Below are 16,429 nucleotides of genomic sequence, written 5' to 3' on the forward strand. Positions count from 1 at the left end.
TTGGAATGCACCGGGTTAACAAAAATTGTAACAAAACAAATGCAATGTCATAAGTTATTTTACGTACCTGGTGCTTTTTTTTTTAAATATATAAATTTATTGCTCTATTCATATTCATTTATTGGCTCATCCTCTACTATAGGCACAGGTATATGTGTACTGGTATAGGTCTCAAGCCGTTGAGTGATTTTCCACTTTTCAGCAGACTCAAAGTTGTAGCAAGAGAACCAATCATTGAATTTCTGCATGCTTTTCTCTTTTGGACCTCATGATCTTTTTTTTTATCTTTAAAACAAGATCACTACTTTTACTGATAGTAGCAAATATAATATCAACATCAAAATTTTCATGTCACACACCCCTTTCTTCGGAAACCCAAAACTATTGAATTCATAATTGATTATATCTCTATAGCTCTTTTCCACTTAGCTCTTCATATATTCCTTAATTTCAAAACCTAAAACTTTAATTCAAGTTTTTAATCATTAAAAAAAACTGTCTGATGAAAGAAAACGTGACAAATGCAACAATTAAAATTCAAACAAAAGTTACCATAATTTTTATTAACTTAAATTATGATAATTTTGGTCGCCACCGTAATAAAATCTTCAAGAGGTTCCATATAAGTCGGCAATTTCGATAGGAATTTTTTTTTACTCATTTTAGTCTTTCATATTCATGAAATTTCAAAAATCTCTTTAAATTTGACAATGAGAACAAAAACTAAATAATAGTTTGACTGAAAAATGGTAAGTCTAACATCAGTTTATATTTGTGTTTGATAAATAACTGATAGTTTAATTTAATTTAATGAATATTTAGTATAATTTATTTTTAAAACATTTTAAAAACTTTATGTTAGACATGTTGAAATCATTTTCGATCATATTTATCTGAAAAAGGGTGGTAAAGCAAAATATTACTTTACAGTATTCTATTTTTTTAAAAAACCTATTTTTCTTAAACAAAAGTAATATATGCATACAATATATGCATATTAAGATTGAAAATAGATGCATATATTACAGATTGCAATCCTGAAAAATCAGTTCAGTTAAAGTTTAATTATTACTTATAAATTTCTATTTATGCTGTTGATTTGAAGGTGATGGTGTTGATGATGATATTGATATATCTTCCTTTTGACATATTTAATCTTGTTAGGCGTATAGCTGTAACAACATTTTACTCAATGAGAGGTTGAAATATCCGATGCAAGGAACGGAACTCTATGATAATCTAATTCAGCATACACATGTTTTGCAAACAGGTTTATAAAATAAAGTTACTTCAATTTGGTGTTTATATAATTGTTCAAAAACTGCACAAAAATAATTTAAAATATTTTAAAATTTATATAAGTATATTTGTATGTGGGTCATTGCCTGCCAATTATCCATGGACTATTTCAGATTTTAGTAAATCCTGCTGCAATAATGGGTCTTTTGCATCAGAGACAATTTTTAGATATCTTCACAGGACACTTTTTCATGGTTTAAAACTTTTGTATAAATAACTCTAATCTGAATCTAAAACTCAATTTAAATACCTGTCCATGAGTTTATCAACATTCAATTTAATTGGTAGCACTTCAAAATCTTGTTTTTAAGAATGAGTTCATTGAAATCACAAAAGTTTTCAAATTAGCAAAAAAATAAAAAAATCAACTGCCCTCATGGAAATATGTAAAAAGTCAGGTTTTCAATATTTTGCTCTTCTGAAAATATTTACAGAGTATCAAAAGCTATTTTTTTGTGAATGAATGAGTTCTTGCTTAAAGGAGTACATCTCTTGCAAGATATAATGTCTATATTCTAGTTCTTTTAGTTATATTTTTAGTTGTTTTAGTGGTTTCTCAATAATGACATCATCTATTAGGGTAAAATGTTCAAAGTTTTTTTATCCCCAAGAGGTTTTATGATGTACTCTACCTTAAAAAATTTTATTTGGCCCTGAAGTGGTTCATGTTGAGCCTTGTATAAATTTGCTCAATTTGATACGGATTGATTCATATTTATATTTGCATTTAAAAATATTTGTTTTAAAATGGATAAATTTTCTACTTATTAAATTTTGCTTTTATTTTTATTTCAGGTTGTAAAAGGCAAGTATTCTAGTTTTTAGAAATCTGATTTAAATATTAAATAGTTATGAATAGTTTTCTTTTTTTTTAAATTTTTTTTCTCCTTTAAATAATGGATTTTAAATTTAGTTTGGACAGTTTATTAGATGGCGGAATATTTACTGGAGAAATGATAGAACTGTTTGGACCTCCTGCAGTTGGGAAAACTCAAGTATGTTAGTTGAGTTTTTCTTCTTGTACTGAAACTTTTAAATATGTTTTCTGCATCTTGCAAATCTCAACTCTCAATAACATTTTTTCCCACCTTTTTTAATACATCAAAGTTTGCTAATCAAAAACTTTTTATAGATCTGAGGCAATTGCTTATAAATTATCTATGTATTATTTTTAATTTTTTAGTTTTCTCATTAGAACTCTCAACCTGATTATTTACTCTAACAAATATAGTTAAATGTTTCAATGAGTGATAAAAAGTAAATATCCCTTCTTATATTCAGTTGAAAGACTGAATTCAAGTTTTTAGCAAAGAATTTATATAAAAAATTATCAACTTAATTCTTACAGTTTGCGCTTACTTTGACAGCTGCAACAATTGAGAACCAGCAAAATGTTATATACTTTGACTCAACATCCTCATTTGTTGCTGAAAGACTGCTGCAAATTTTGAGTTTGAGATCAAATTTACTAAGTAAACAGGTTACTTAATGATTTTTCTAAAAGTATTATTTTTTTTTCAATTATGAAAAAAGTTTTTTAATTTTCAGATATTATTTATAACTTGATAGATATCTTTAAAATTTAAATTTTATAACTTAAATATTTTTTAATGAACCTTTTAGGTAACCAGGCTTCTACTTTCAAATGTGCATTGCATACCAGTAGTTTTTGCTTGTGAATTAATTGATCAGTTAAAAAGTATAAAACATAAGTTAGAGCAAGAGGTAAATGCTTTTTTGTGCTTAATAGTTAAAGTTAGAAGTATATAACCTTTTTTTTGCTTGGGTTGCATTCAAAACATTTATAAGTCTCATTGGCCTCATTATTTAGATGTTTTAGACATTGGATGGGGCTGATAGTTGCACCTTTATAATAAAAAGTTAAAATTGTTCAGAATTAAAATTTTCTATATAAACAATATTAGGAGAAGTTGAGTAAACATTTTGACAGTTTTGTATTTTTCAGAGATTTCTAAAACTCAACTTATTCCTTTTCCTCTCTTTATGCATTAAAAATAACTTCCATGTATATAATATGTGTTTAGTTTTTCTTCAAAAGCAAATACTGTAGTTGCCTTCTGTGGAATAATTTTATTTTCACTGAGCTTATAAGTGTTTTGGTGATGTTGCTTAGAAAAACTGTAAGACCCCACCATCCAACATTTTCAAGCTCATTATAGTTTTTATTGTTTTGTTGTAAAAGTAAAAACAATTACATGCCTAAAAAACCAATCATTATGGCACTTTTTCTCTTTTTAAATGTTGTGCTGATGTATATAAAAAAACATCACTATAGTTATGTCATCTTAAAGACTTTTAAATTGGCTATGACTCAGTTCTCATGCTTAGACATAGTTAAGTATATAACATAGTTTTCATTACATTGTATATTACAGCAATTGATATACATGCTGCTAAGATTTCTTAACAAGTGATTCGCTAAAATGATGAGAGATTTTTAAAATTCTATTCCTTTTTTAATAGAGAAATGAAGCCCACCCATCATACACATTTCCTTTTCCTTTTAAATCAATTCTTTTTTAGATCATTTAAGTACACCCATCATACACAAAGCAATATTTTGATTTTATTTACTTCCTGAAAAGCAATATATAGAGATAGTCCTGGCCTCTGGTTTGATTTTTCATAGGAAGTTTTAAAGAATTGTTATGAATAGAATTCTCTTCAGTACATCTACAAAAGTAAATTTTCTGAAGAGAATTCAATACATCTAACACAGGTAGAATCGGAGAGCTGGATGTTTTTTTATTTGTGATATTGATTTTTAAAATAACATTTAAAGCACTGATGAAATATTCCTTCACTGCATCAGTAAATGGCTGCATATGTTTACCAAGGATATAACAAACTTCATATGATGTTGTTTCTTGTGAAATTGCCACTGAGATTTTGCTGTTTTTGCAATAACATTTGTAAGAAATTTAACTTTTCACATCTGAGTAAAGAACCATTCGGAAAAGTGTCATTAAGTGATTTGTCTTTAACAATGTCAAACAATAAACTACTTTTTTCAATATAGCATTTTCATATCAAATCACACATGTTGCCAAATTAAGTTTATTTGTAACAACAAAGTAATCTTCCCAATTGTCTTGAAAAAGTCTTTTTACATCAGATATTTTACATTTACATCACAAAAACCTCCTGCCATTTTTAAGTTCTCACATTCTAAATGCCTACTTATCTAGTGTTTTATGATTTTCAGTAAAATGCAGAACTAAAAACTGCAAACTGGTAAAGTACAATCTTTTTTTTGGACCAAAATATTACACTTTAAAAGTCATTCCAATTTACCAACAACTTTTTGATTTACTAAAAAGTGCTTTACTGTTGATAAATGTCTCCTGGGCCTAAAAAAAGCTTGGCAGGCTACATTTTGCCTGCAGGCAACAGGTTGTGCACCATTAATTTATGCATGTAATATTGTTTTGTGTGTGATTTTTTTATAATTTTGATAAAATTGTGAAAAGTGTAGTAAAATGATGTACTAATAATTTTGGTGACATCAAAATAGGAAGTTTCAATTTATTTGCCTTATATTCAAAATATTTTTGTCATCATCTGCTTTTTTTAGTATGATTCTTTCTATATCCAATTGAAACTGATCATTATTGACTCAATTGCATCTCTTATCACTCCAATCCTTGGAGGGCAGCAATTTCAGGGTATTTTTGAAATTCTCTTTATGTCTCTAATCAGTACAATTTAATGACTCTAGAACTTAAAATTTAATATATACTTTTTTAAAAAGTAAGAAAAAAGCAAAATTTTTAAATAAGATTTGTATTTCTTATTTTTCTAATAATAAATCTTAATCATAACTATTATTTGCACAATTTTATTACCATTATTTAAATGCATTACTTTTTTAAAGGTTTTTTTTTAACACAAGTTTGTTTTAATGGTCACTTATAGGTCATGCAATTATGTCAAAGATTGGTTTGTTGTTAAAACAAATATCGCACGAGTTTGGGATCGCTGTACTTCTGAGTAAGTTTGAAATTTATCATTAAAATCATTTTGTTTGTTTTTTATAATTGTTTTACATCAGTTCATACACTTTGGCTTTTATATTTGATTAACATCACAAAAGGAATCATTAAATTTAATGACTACTAGGTCATCAGCATTTTACTTAGACCTTAGTTTTGTATGGTAAAGTTTTTATAATATCTAAATTTTATTACTTTATATATTATTTGACTCTTTGTGAGTTAGGATTCTTTCTAGATTATAGAGATCAGTTCCATTCCTTTGTGAATACTTTTGGTTAGCCAAAGATTATTGTTTCAGTTTCTAAATTCAATGATGATAGTTAAATAAAATTTAAATGATATTTTTTTGAATATACTATTTAAACATTATAATTAAAGTCCATGCAGCATTTTTTTTGGTGATCTGGACCGGTCCAGATCACCAAATAGGGTCGACCCCATTAAGTTCTTAATTAGTATATTTTGCCATGATTAAAAATACTTTAAACGATTAGTTTCATTGTCTAAAATTTGTGCATAGTTCTCTTTTTTACTTCTTTTCATATGTAAAGTTGTCAGTCATCATGCTTACACTCAAAAGTTTACATTAAGTTTAAATTTTAAACTTAATGTAAATTTTTACTACTGTAACTTTGTTGTTAATATTCTTTGTTAAAGTCGTTTGTGTGTTTGTTTTTTTTATAGACTTTCACATTAACTTTTTATAGTAAACAACTCTGTCATGAATTACAACCAAGATTGTATAAATAGTCAATACCAGCCGGCACTTGGTCAAAGTTGGTCTTGCATACCTTCAATTCGATTACTATTAGATCATAGAAAAGAAAACAGCTCTCAGAAAACATGCTCCATTCAAAAACATACCAGACTGGTATGTTATATTTTCTTCTTGAGAGTTTTTTGTGTGCATCATTTTCTGTTGAGGTTACTTGGCTCGCATTTAGAAACAGGTTAAAAAATTGCAACGACAACTGCTGACATGAATTTTTTTGAACATATGAAGAAGAAACCGTGTGATAAAGTGCCTCTTAAAATTAAATCTGCTTCTTGTTTCTTAAAGAAAGTTCTTTTTTTGTACTTTAACTTCATGTTTTTATTTCTTTCAGCCGAGCAATCTATCGACTTGCGTAATAATTCAAACGGACGGTTTATGTAATTCACCGGACCTTCCCGTAGTGAATGCGAACGAAAATTAACGACTTAAAGGAATGTTCTTTTCATACTCGCACTATTTGTAATATTTGTGCTTGTTTTTTGTAAACGCTTTGCAATATTAAAAAATCTCTCATGACTCATCGAACGACTAAAATTTTGCTTTGATCTTCAAGTTTTTATATCTTGACTTAAAGTTATAAAACATTTTTCAATTTCCCTAAAAAAACATAAGTTTTTTTAGGGAAATTGAAAAAGGTTTTAAGGCAACTTATCTTTTAGGGGGTTCGTCTCAAATATTACAAACTCATGCTCACCCCATGTGTTTAGAGTTTCTGAAATGTTTGTATATTTTCAGAAATAGATTTGTCAATTTTACTTGTAAAATACTTTTAATAGTTTAATTTTGAAATTAAAAGTTAAAGGCGCGTTATTTTTTATTAGCTAATTTTTATTGAAATATAAATAAAGCCACATTTTAAAGCAACTTTCAAAGCAACCAACTTTTAAAACAACTTCAAAGCTTCCTTTAGACGCCACCTTTAATAAATTGAAATAGCTCCTCACACGCGTTGACATGCGAACTAAACACGTATTTTCAGTGATAGTTGCTTTTGATTTATATGGCCGATGTTTCTTGCCAATATTATCAATCCATTTCAAAAGTTTTTATTTTAAGTATTCATTTATGATATCGCATTACGCGAAAGAAGATGCTGTTTTTGCTTTTGCCGCTTTAGGATTTAAAACTATTGAATAATCGTTTTCAATATTTAAAGTAAAATTACAATTTTTTCAAAGTTTTCTTGAGGAAGTTTTATAAGGACAAGACTGTTTTATTCACTTAAAATTTTTTAATCAGAGGTGAAAACCCAAAAATGTTAAAAATAAAATGAGACCGAAAATATTGATAAGGTTATTTGGAAAGAAATAACTTCGTTTTTCCTGTAATAATTTGCTTCTTTCAGTATTGCAATATCAAGACCTACTTATGTAATTTCTAAAATATAAGATATAAGATTATCGTCACAATTATTACTGCTATTATTAACATCATTTTTATTGCTATTATTATTGTTATTGTTATTGTGGTTATTATTATTATTATTATTATTATTATTATTATTATTATTATTATTATTATTAATCGTAAAGCGATTTATTTAAACCTAAATAAAAAAGAAGACTACTGCAACCTTTTCAAAATTCTGAAAAAAGTATATTAAACGGATTAAATTGTTAAATTATTATATATATATATATATATATATATATATATATATATATATATATATATATATATATATATATATATATGTATATATGTACTAGTTAAAATGCATAGCATTTTCTCTAATTTTGTTTTAGTATTCATTGTCACATAAAAACTTAAAGTTTTTTTGATTATTAAACTTGCTTATTTTTAGTTCTTTCCTTTTTAAACGGATAAATTATTAATATTAAACCCTGACCTTGGGAGCGGTGGGACTGATCTTTACCTCATTACGCGACTACTACGAAAGTAATTCTAAATATATGCTAACATATGATGAACAGCAGATGAATAATGTGAGTTTTAGATTGGACAGGGAGTTTTGGGGTTAGACTCTGAGGGAGCCCAAACTCAGCACAGAGCCCTCGGCCAGGGTTTTTAGATCATCTGAGGTAGGTCTAGCCCACTGAGGTAGCTCTATGAGGTTATTCCAACCATGTGAGATTGTTATCAGGCGTCGACTCATCAAAATTTATTTTGAATTTCTATAGACTTCAAGACATTGTCTATAGAAACTTTATAGAGCTCAATTATTTTTATAGAACTTTAATTGAAATGAAATAGCTTTATAGAAAATTTATAAAAGTTTTTGTCCTGGATTCTAGAAATTTAGATCATGGAGATATTTTACAAAAGTACATGTGTCTTGAGAAAATAAAGACTATTAATTTTTATATTGTTAACTTTTATATAAAACACTTTTGTAACAATGTTACAATAATGTTTTATATAAATGATATTTTAATATATATACAAAAATAGGCTGATTTTATCTTTTCAAATAAATGATAGTGCAGCTGTATAATCCAAAATTTAGGAACATTTTCTTTTGATTTTTAGTTGTTCAGTCCCTATGGCCACTACATATAAATTATGTATGGCCATGGGGAGTATGTATGTATGTATGTATGTATGTATGTATGTATGTATGTATGTATGTATGTATGTATGTATGTATGTATGTATGTATGTATGTATGTATGTATGTATGTATGTATGTATGTATGTATGTATGTATGTATGTATGTATGTATGTATGTATGTATGTATGTATGTATGTATGTATGTATGTATGTATGTATGTATGTATGTATGTATGTATGTATGTATGTATGTATGTATGTATGTATGTATGTATGTATGTATGTATGTATGTATGTATGTATGTATGTATGTATGTAGTTAGGTAGGTAGGTAGGTAGTTAGGTAGGTAGGTATGTATGCATGGATGTACCTCCAACATATACCAAGTATATTACATAGAAAATGAATCATAAAAGTTAGAAAAGATTAAGTGAAACATTAAATTCATTTTCAAGTAAAAACCAAAAACAAAAAGATAAACATAGCAACAAGACAACTGGTTTAACATATTTTCTTGTAAAATTTTCAAACCAGAAAATGAATTTTGTTTTGCTTGAAACAGCTGCAAAATATTTAAAAATCTAAAATTTCATGTCAAATAAAATGTAAATTTGATCGCATGCTTTCTCCCGACAAAAAAAATCTTAATTACGCTTATCGACTTTATTGCTCTAAATGCCGTTAACAATGATTGCTCCTTTTATTCGAGTTAAGGGCAACGCCGGAAGTTTATAAAAAGCGTCAAATTTTCTAATCGTACCACAAATCGCTAGCTGTACAAGTGAATAATAACAATTATCGAAGTGTACTAGACTGAACATTACTGGAAAAGTTGTGCATAGAGGTCATTTTGTTTATTTTTAAAGATATTCTTCTTTTTCAGAAAAGAAAAAATCTGTCATAACCCACAACGTCGTAAAAAAATATTATTTTAATTTTTAACAACTTTTGCCTCGTAACGTTCATTTTAGTGATATGTTTGCCAAAAAAAGTTATGCTCAAAAGAAATGTTTAGTGGTGCAACCAAATACTCATAAAAGCAAGACATGCCTTAAATCACCCGAGAACAGGACCTTTAATCCAGTTCGTTCGACCAATTCACCAATTCAAATGAATCTAGTTATATTTTAGAAGATCCTTTTATTAAAATTTATGCATACATACATACATACATACATACATACATACATACATACATACATACATACATACATACATACATACATACATACATACATACATACATACATACATACATACATACATACATACATACATACATACATACATACATACATACATACATACATACATACATACACACATACATACATACATACATACATACATACATACATACATACATACATACACACATACATACATACATACATACATACATACATACATACATACATACATACATACATACATACACACATACATACATACATACATACATACACACATACATACATACATACATACATACATACATACATACATACATACATACATACATACATACATACATACATACATACATACATACATACATACATACATACATACATACATACATACATACATACATACATACATACATACATACATACATACATACATACATACATACATACATACATACATACATACATACATACATACATACATACATACATACATAGGTAGGTAGGTAGGTATGTATGCATGGATGTACCTCCAAAGGTTCCCCACCACCACTTTGTGCAATTTTTATGGTCCATGAGGTGAGGCTTCTTTTGAAGAAAAGACTGCTGAAGAAATCTGTTTACTGACTTTACGGTCTTTTGAAGCTAATGTCTCAATATTTTGTCTTAACCTAAACTTATTGGATTGATGAGATACCCCCTTCCAATTGAGGAGAGGCAATTTTAGCACCTCCTTTGGTCCTTAGATGGCATAAACTATTTTGAAAAATTAATTGGATACGTATGCAATCCTTTCGGGTGTCCAATTTTACAGATAAGGTAGTCACAGAGCTGCCCTCTTGTCTCTGGCCGAGGCATGACGGTTGAGAAATCAAAAATTGATAGCGACAGAGAATTTCTCGCCATTTTTCTTTTTTCTCAGAAGCAGTCTGCAAGAATTACTTAAAGAAATACTTTATTTTACAAAATATTTGAAAAGTAAACTTGCTCAATTTTTTAGCAAAAGCATATTTTTAAAATTGAAATTTCTTGCTCGGACGGTCATGAAGGATTTCAATTTTTTGATTTTTCCTATTAGGAATATACGTAGATTAATCTCTCAAAAAGGTTTTTTCAGGAAGCTATGGAAAAATTATTTCCAATTGTGGACAGGTTTGCATCTGTAGGTGAAAGTGTCGTCAATCTCGACTCAATGATTGAGATCATGGATGGTGCGGATGGTGCGGATGGTGCTATGGAAGGTACGCTCAAGATGGTTGGCAACTATAGTATAACCTCTCTCTGGACCTTTACTGCCAGATTCATTTTATGGATGTGATTCTTTTTCAATTAGATCAGTGATGTGTAAGGTTATCTCATTAGACCCATGAGGAGCCACAAAATACTTACCGTCTATATTTCTACAATCAGTCAGACTAGTTTCACTTGTACGCTAGTCTCACCAATAATGACCTCACAGTGCTTGCGGATACAACTATCGAAACATATATTACAGGCTTCCGGGCTTATGATGTCGGAAGCCTTTCTAATGTTCAAAATATGCGACCTTTAGGACGGTGCGTTTCGATGGACAAAAAAGTTTTTGCTGACTCAATTCGCGCTGTAACAAACAGATAGACCTAGTAAGGCAGCCACCGAATCGCCCATAATTAAAGCGTTGAGTTCTGCCTGAGGTACTTTTGATGACATGCCTGTGAGTCTCTCAACATCAGGCTTTTAACACTGGTACCGGTCTTTTTGTCGCCTGTGTCGGTCTTGATCGGTTTTTTATTCCCGTTGTCAGGTGTTTTCAGATCTATAGACCATTTTTACACCCCGTTGATGCCCGTCGTATAACCGAAAGCAGAGGGTGGTGCTTGGAGTAGCTTATTATTGTTTTCTCGCATTAAATCGGTTTTTAATTCCAGGTTGCTCGGAATCAGATAAAGTCTTCATCAATTGATTTATTCAACTCAATAACAATTTTATTCAAGTCTTTTAGTATGCCAGGGGTCAAGTATGGATATTTATCTTTAGTCGCTTCAATCCCAAGGGCGGTTTCTCACTATTTTTAATGACATTCCACTCATAGAATCAAATTTTTTCCTCACTTTATAAGGATCAACAAAGATTGAAGGGAAGTTCTCATATGCCTTTTTCTCAGCCTTAGAGAATTTATCATTATACTTTGATACTTCCAAGTTCCTCCATAATTCAATTATTCTATCATCTACCTTCGTGGCTGTAATTGTTGGTTCTGAAGGAACATCCTGCATTATGACAATAGCTTTGTCAACTTCTGTCTCTAGAGTATCAAGACCAGATTCATTCGCTAGTCTATCTAGATACTCTTATCCCCATTCAGTTATTTTAGATATGAGAGGGATTACCTCACCCCAATAGGGTTGAGCTTTTACCGAAAATTTACCGGTAAATCGGTAACATTGTTTTACCGATTTACCGGTAAAATGATGTCGGTAAATTTCGGCAAGTATTGTTTTTTTAATAACGTTGAAGGATGCTTGAAAATGTTTTAGAATGCTTGAAATGGCTCAACCAATAAATTAAAAATTTAATTAAAAATTTAATTTTCATTTTCCTGTCAACAAAGCTGTTGTTTCTTATGCTTGAAAAGTGATTTTGTTGGTTTAGTTTTGTCTAAACACTTTAAGAAAAACGTTTTTACTTTCTTGTGACATTTATCAATCAATGTATTTTGGAAAACGATATTACATCCACGGTCATTTACAAATAGTTATAAAACATAAAAATAGGGACAAAATCACAGAAAAAATAAAATTACACAACATTTAAACATAGAAATATATTTTAAAAAGTATATATTTTTGTTACATCTTCGACTTTTCGAATTTATAAAAACGTTTCATGTTTTTCTTAACTTTGTTTAGCGTTTAACTTCTTTTTTTTTTTTCATACATTTTAATTTAAAGATATCTTTTTGTTGTATTTAATTGACTTTTTTTTTTCTTTTTTTTTCTTTTGGCTTAATTTTGTTAATGCTTTCATTTATTCTTTAATATTTATATATATTTTTCTTTTTTACTTTTGATAGTTTTTGTTTTTTTCTAGATGATTTTTTTTTTCTTACTTTTTCACCGTTACAAAAAAGCGACCGCCATTTGCTATGTCATTGCAATGTCTTCATCATTCATATTTATTGTGGTCTTTATCACTAAATTTGATTTGCGTTTTGGCAAAATGTCGGACGCTTGGAAACACTACACCTTAAACAAAGGAAAAACATTTACTTGCAAAATTTGTGGAAATACAAGTCAATACACAAGTTCCACAACTGGAATGTGGTATCACTTAGACAAGAAACATGGAATCAAAAAGGAAACACAGGAAAAAGTGACACCAAAGCTGCATCACAATCAAAAAGGCCTAAGATTTCAACTTTTTTTCAAAAGCAATCAATTGAAGAAGTGATTTCAAGACTTACAGCACTGGATGGATTTAGTTTCAATGCCATTATTAACAGCTCTTTCATTCGATCTGCTATGTCTGAAAAAGGTTATGATTTCCCAAAAAATCACAAACAAGCAATTCAGTCAGTTAAAAAGTTTGCAACTGGCGTAAGGAATGACCTTAAAACACTTTCAATTCTTTAGTGACAATGGGAAAACGCTTTTCAATTACACTGGATGAGTACACTTCTTTGAAAAACCGAAGGTACATGAATATTAATATTCATCAAAAAAACCATCACTGGAATCTGGGCTTGACTCGAATTTCCGGATCTCTGCCGGCTGAAAAAGCTGCAGCTGTTGTCACTGAAAAAGTGGCAGAATTTGGGTTGAAACTAGGCGACAGCATTGTCTGCTCAGTTACTGACGGAGCTTCCATGATGGTTAAGTTCGGAAAACTGGTTCCAACCGAACATCAAACTTGTTATACCCACGGAATGCACTTGGCCGTTCAAGAAGTGCTGTACGAGAAGCCTTCTCAACAAATCCAACAAAACTCATTTGAAGAAACAAGCGACGACGACGAAGTCAGCAGTGACGAATCTGAATCTGACATCAAAGTCAGTTTTCTTGGTGCCGCCATGGATGAAAACATTCCCATTCTGAAAGTGAAAGTTCACTTGCAATCTGTCATCACGAAAGTCAGAAAAATTGTCAAGTTATTTCGAAAATCGCCCGTCAAAAATGACGTCCTTCAAGAAGAAATTAAGAAAGAGCACGGAAAAGAGGTTTCACTTATCCTTGACTGCAGAACAAAATGGAACAGTCTGCTATCAATGATTCAATAGTTCCTCAAAGTCAAACATTCAATCAGAAAAGTATTGAAGGAAATTTCTCCACATTTGATTTGCAGTGATGATGAAGAAGACATTTTATCCGACATTGTTGCTGCTCTTGAACCAGTGAAATTAGCAGCAGAAGCACTTTGCCGACAAAATGCAACTCTTCTTACTGCTGAAGGAGTTTTCAAGTTTCTTGTGAACAGGCTGAAACAACAAGATTCACCTCTTTGCATTGCAATGAAGAGTGCAATTTTGAGACGTTTTGAAGAGAGAAGGCAGAGCAATCATGTAAGCTTGTACAGATATCTTTCCAATCCGGAATGCTTGTCCGACATTGAAAAGCATAAAATTTTCAGTATGCCTCCGAAGTCTGTACTTCAAAAGACCGCCAAAAACTTGTTGTCTAGGCTTTTTCCAACAAATCCAGAAGACCTGGAGTTTATTCAAGAAGTGCATGGCTCAGAAACACTTGACGAAAATCCACTTTATCTTGAAGAGGAACTCGAGGAAGCAATTCAGCATTCGGCCAAAAACAGCGACACAATTCAAACGACGAATTCAAGGCCATTTCAAAAGAAATGTTGGTCTATGAAGCGACCGGAAAGAGAACTGCAAACCTTGAACTTTTGTTCAATGCACTAGAAACCATCCTACCAACAAGTGTCGAATCTGAGCGAGCCTTTTCTGCCGCTGGATTATTTGTGACAAAAATTCGATGCAGAATGAGTGACGACTTACTTGATACACTTTGTTTTCTCAAAGCTCATTTTTTATCCAAAAATAAATCTCAAACCTAACATTAATGTGTTTTATTTACTTATTACTGCATTTTATGGTCTTCTGTTTATGCCTTTTTATTTTTTACCGATTTTACCGATTTTACCGGTAAATTTTGATTTTTTTTACCGTTTAAGCGGTAAATTTAAAAGTCGATAAAAGCTCAACCTTAGTAGCAAATTACCGTTTACTAAAAACTATTGAAACAAAGAGGCCATATATAAAAACGGTCTGTGTTAAACAGACTTAACAAGACCCGGGTGCGGTCAGCTTGGTTTACAAATATGAAATTATGTCACGTTAAAAACTATGAACGTAACGTAATCTTTAAAAGCCAATTTAAAACGTTTTTGGTAGGTAAATGTGATAGAATATTAAAAAACCTATTTTAAGATTTTTTGGCTTATAAAATGGATTTAAGACTTTATTGAATGTGGGTTTCCTGTCAAACCGCAATAAATAACGATAAGAAGGCCAAATGGCCCAGACGGAATATGCGACATAAATATCAAATTTGTATTTTACTCATTCACAAAAAATGGAGTTAAGACAAGTTGGCTCTTATATCCAGATATGTCTACTTATCTATTACAATTTTTATTTTAGGTTTGCTATATGACTCATTAATGCAATATAAAAGATCAAAGTTTACATATTTTTTTAAATTTGTTATACACATGTTTGATTGTAAATTAACTTTTCTTTTTGTTTGAAACGTATTTGTACTCAATTGGTTACTTATTTTTAATAAATTTATTTAGTTGTGTGCATTTAACGCTTTAAAGACAATTTCCTTTTTTAAAGAAACATGTATCAAGGGGATACCAAAAAGTAATTAACTCATGTATAATTTACATTCGCTTATTAATTGAAGTTCATGTTATAAAAAATATAACAAGAATTTAGCTTTACTTTTTCGTCAATTTAAAGCATGATGAAATATTATTTTGTGTCAGTAACTAAAAACGTATTGCGTCCAACTTAGTAATGTCGAGGAAAATGGTTCTGACTTACACTGATATGACCTATGTCAGTTGTAAATTACTCATATAATGTTAAATAACTGGTAAATTATTTTACCTCCGCATACTTTTTATCTTAATTTTACAGATGGTTTAATTTTTTCAATTTAAAGGCGTTTTTCTAAAAGGGTATTAGTTAAGGTTTCGCAAATATAAATTGTGGAAAACAGCCACTATAAATTAACAGACCGACCGTAACACAGTGGGCCAGTAGGTGGACAAAATGGGAAAAATTTTAGTTGTCTAATCTTGAAAACCTATTTAATTTTAGTATCTACATATATTAGGAGATATTTATTGATAATTTATTTATATTAAATCCCTTAGTTACCAGGACTCTAAGCATTTGAATATTGAGATAAAAAAAAAAAAAAAAAAATTATAAATAAGTAATTAACGGTAACATCAACGTTATGTTATATTTCAATTACATCTACGTTTTTGAAACAAAAAATTAGTACATGTTATTCTAGAGTATTTAGAGATAAGAAAAACCAATGTGTGAGATAAAATTGTCATAGCATGTTATCTCAGTTATACTTTGAAAATCACAGATTAAAAAAAAAAATTCTTAAGAAACTTATTTT

General features: G+C 29.6%; 1 protein-coding gene and 1 pseudogene across 5 annotated transcripts; both read left to right on the forward strand.

Moving 5' to 3' along the window:
• The first annotated feature begins 612 nt into the window (after positions 1-612).
• Positions 613-6,610, forward strand: LOC149893693 (uncharacterized). Of its 5 annotated transcripts, XM_090097904.1 has the most exons (9): positions 640-749; positions 1,165-1,270; positions 2,213-2,294; positions 2,667-2,779; positions 2,923-3,024; positions 4,895-4,985; positions 5,236-5,310; positions 6,023-6,186; positions 6,422-6,610. In XM_090097904.1, exons 2-9 carry the CDS (start codon positions 1,256-1,258, stop codon positions 6,509-6,511), a joined length of 732 nt encoding a protein of 243 aa, XP_089954030.1. In that variant the 5' UTR covers positions 640-749; positions 1,165-1,255; the 3' UTR covers positions 6,512-6,610. The 5 variants fall into 5 exon arrangements, with proteins under 5 accessions (XP_089954042.1, XP_089954035.1, XP_089954030.1 ...); XM_090097916.1 differs by lacking the exon at positions 1,165-1,270 and having other exon boundaries at positions 613-749; positions 2,648-2,779; XM_090097909.1 differs by lacking the exon at positions 1,165-1,270 and having other exon boundaries at positions 613-749.
• Positions 6,611-10,917: 4,307 nt separating this feature from the next.
• LOC149893694 (uncharacterized) lies at positions 10,918-14,884 on the forward strand (annotated as a pseudogene).
• Positions 14,885-16,429: the final 1,545 nt, after the last annotated feature.

The sequence above is a fragment of the Hydra viridissima genome, unplaced genomic scaffold (assembly GCF_058129835.1).
Source record: "Hydra viridissima isolate aposymbiotic clone 2 unplaced genomic scaffold, HvirCarnegie_v1 scaffold_1, whole genome shotgun sequence".
Lineage (NCBI taxonomy): Eukaryota > Metazoa > Cnidaria > Hydrozoa > Anthoathecata > Hydridae > Hydra > Hydra viridissima.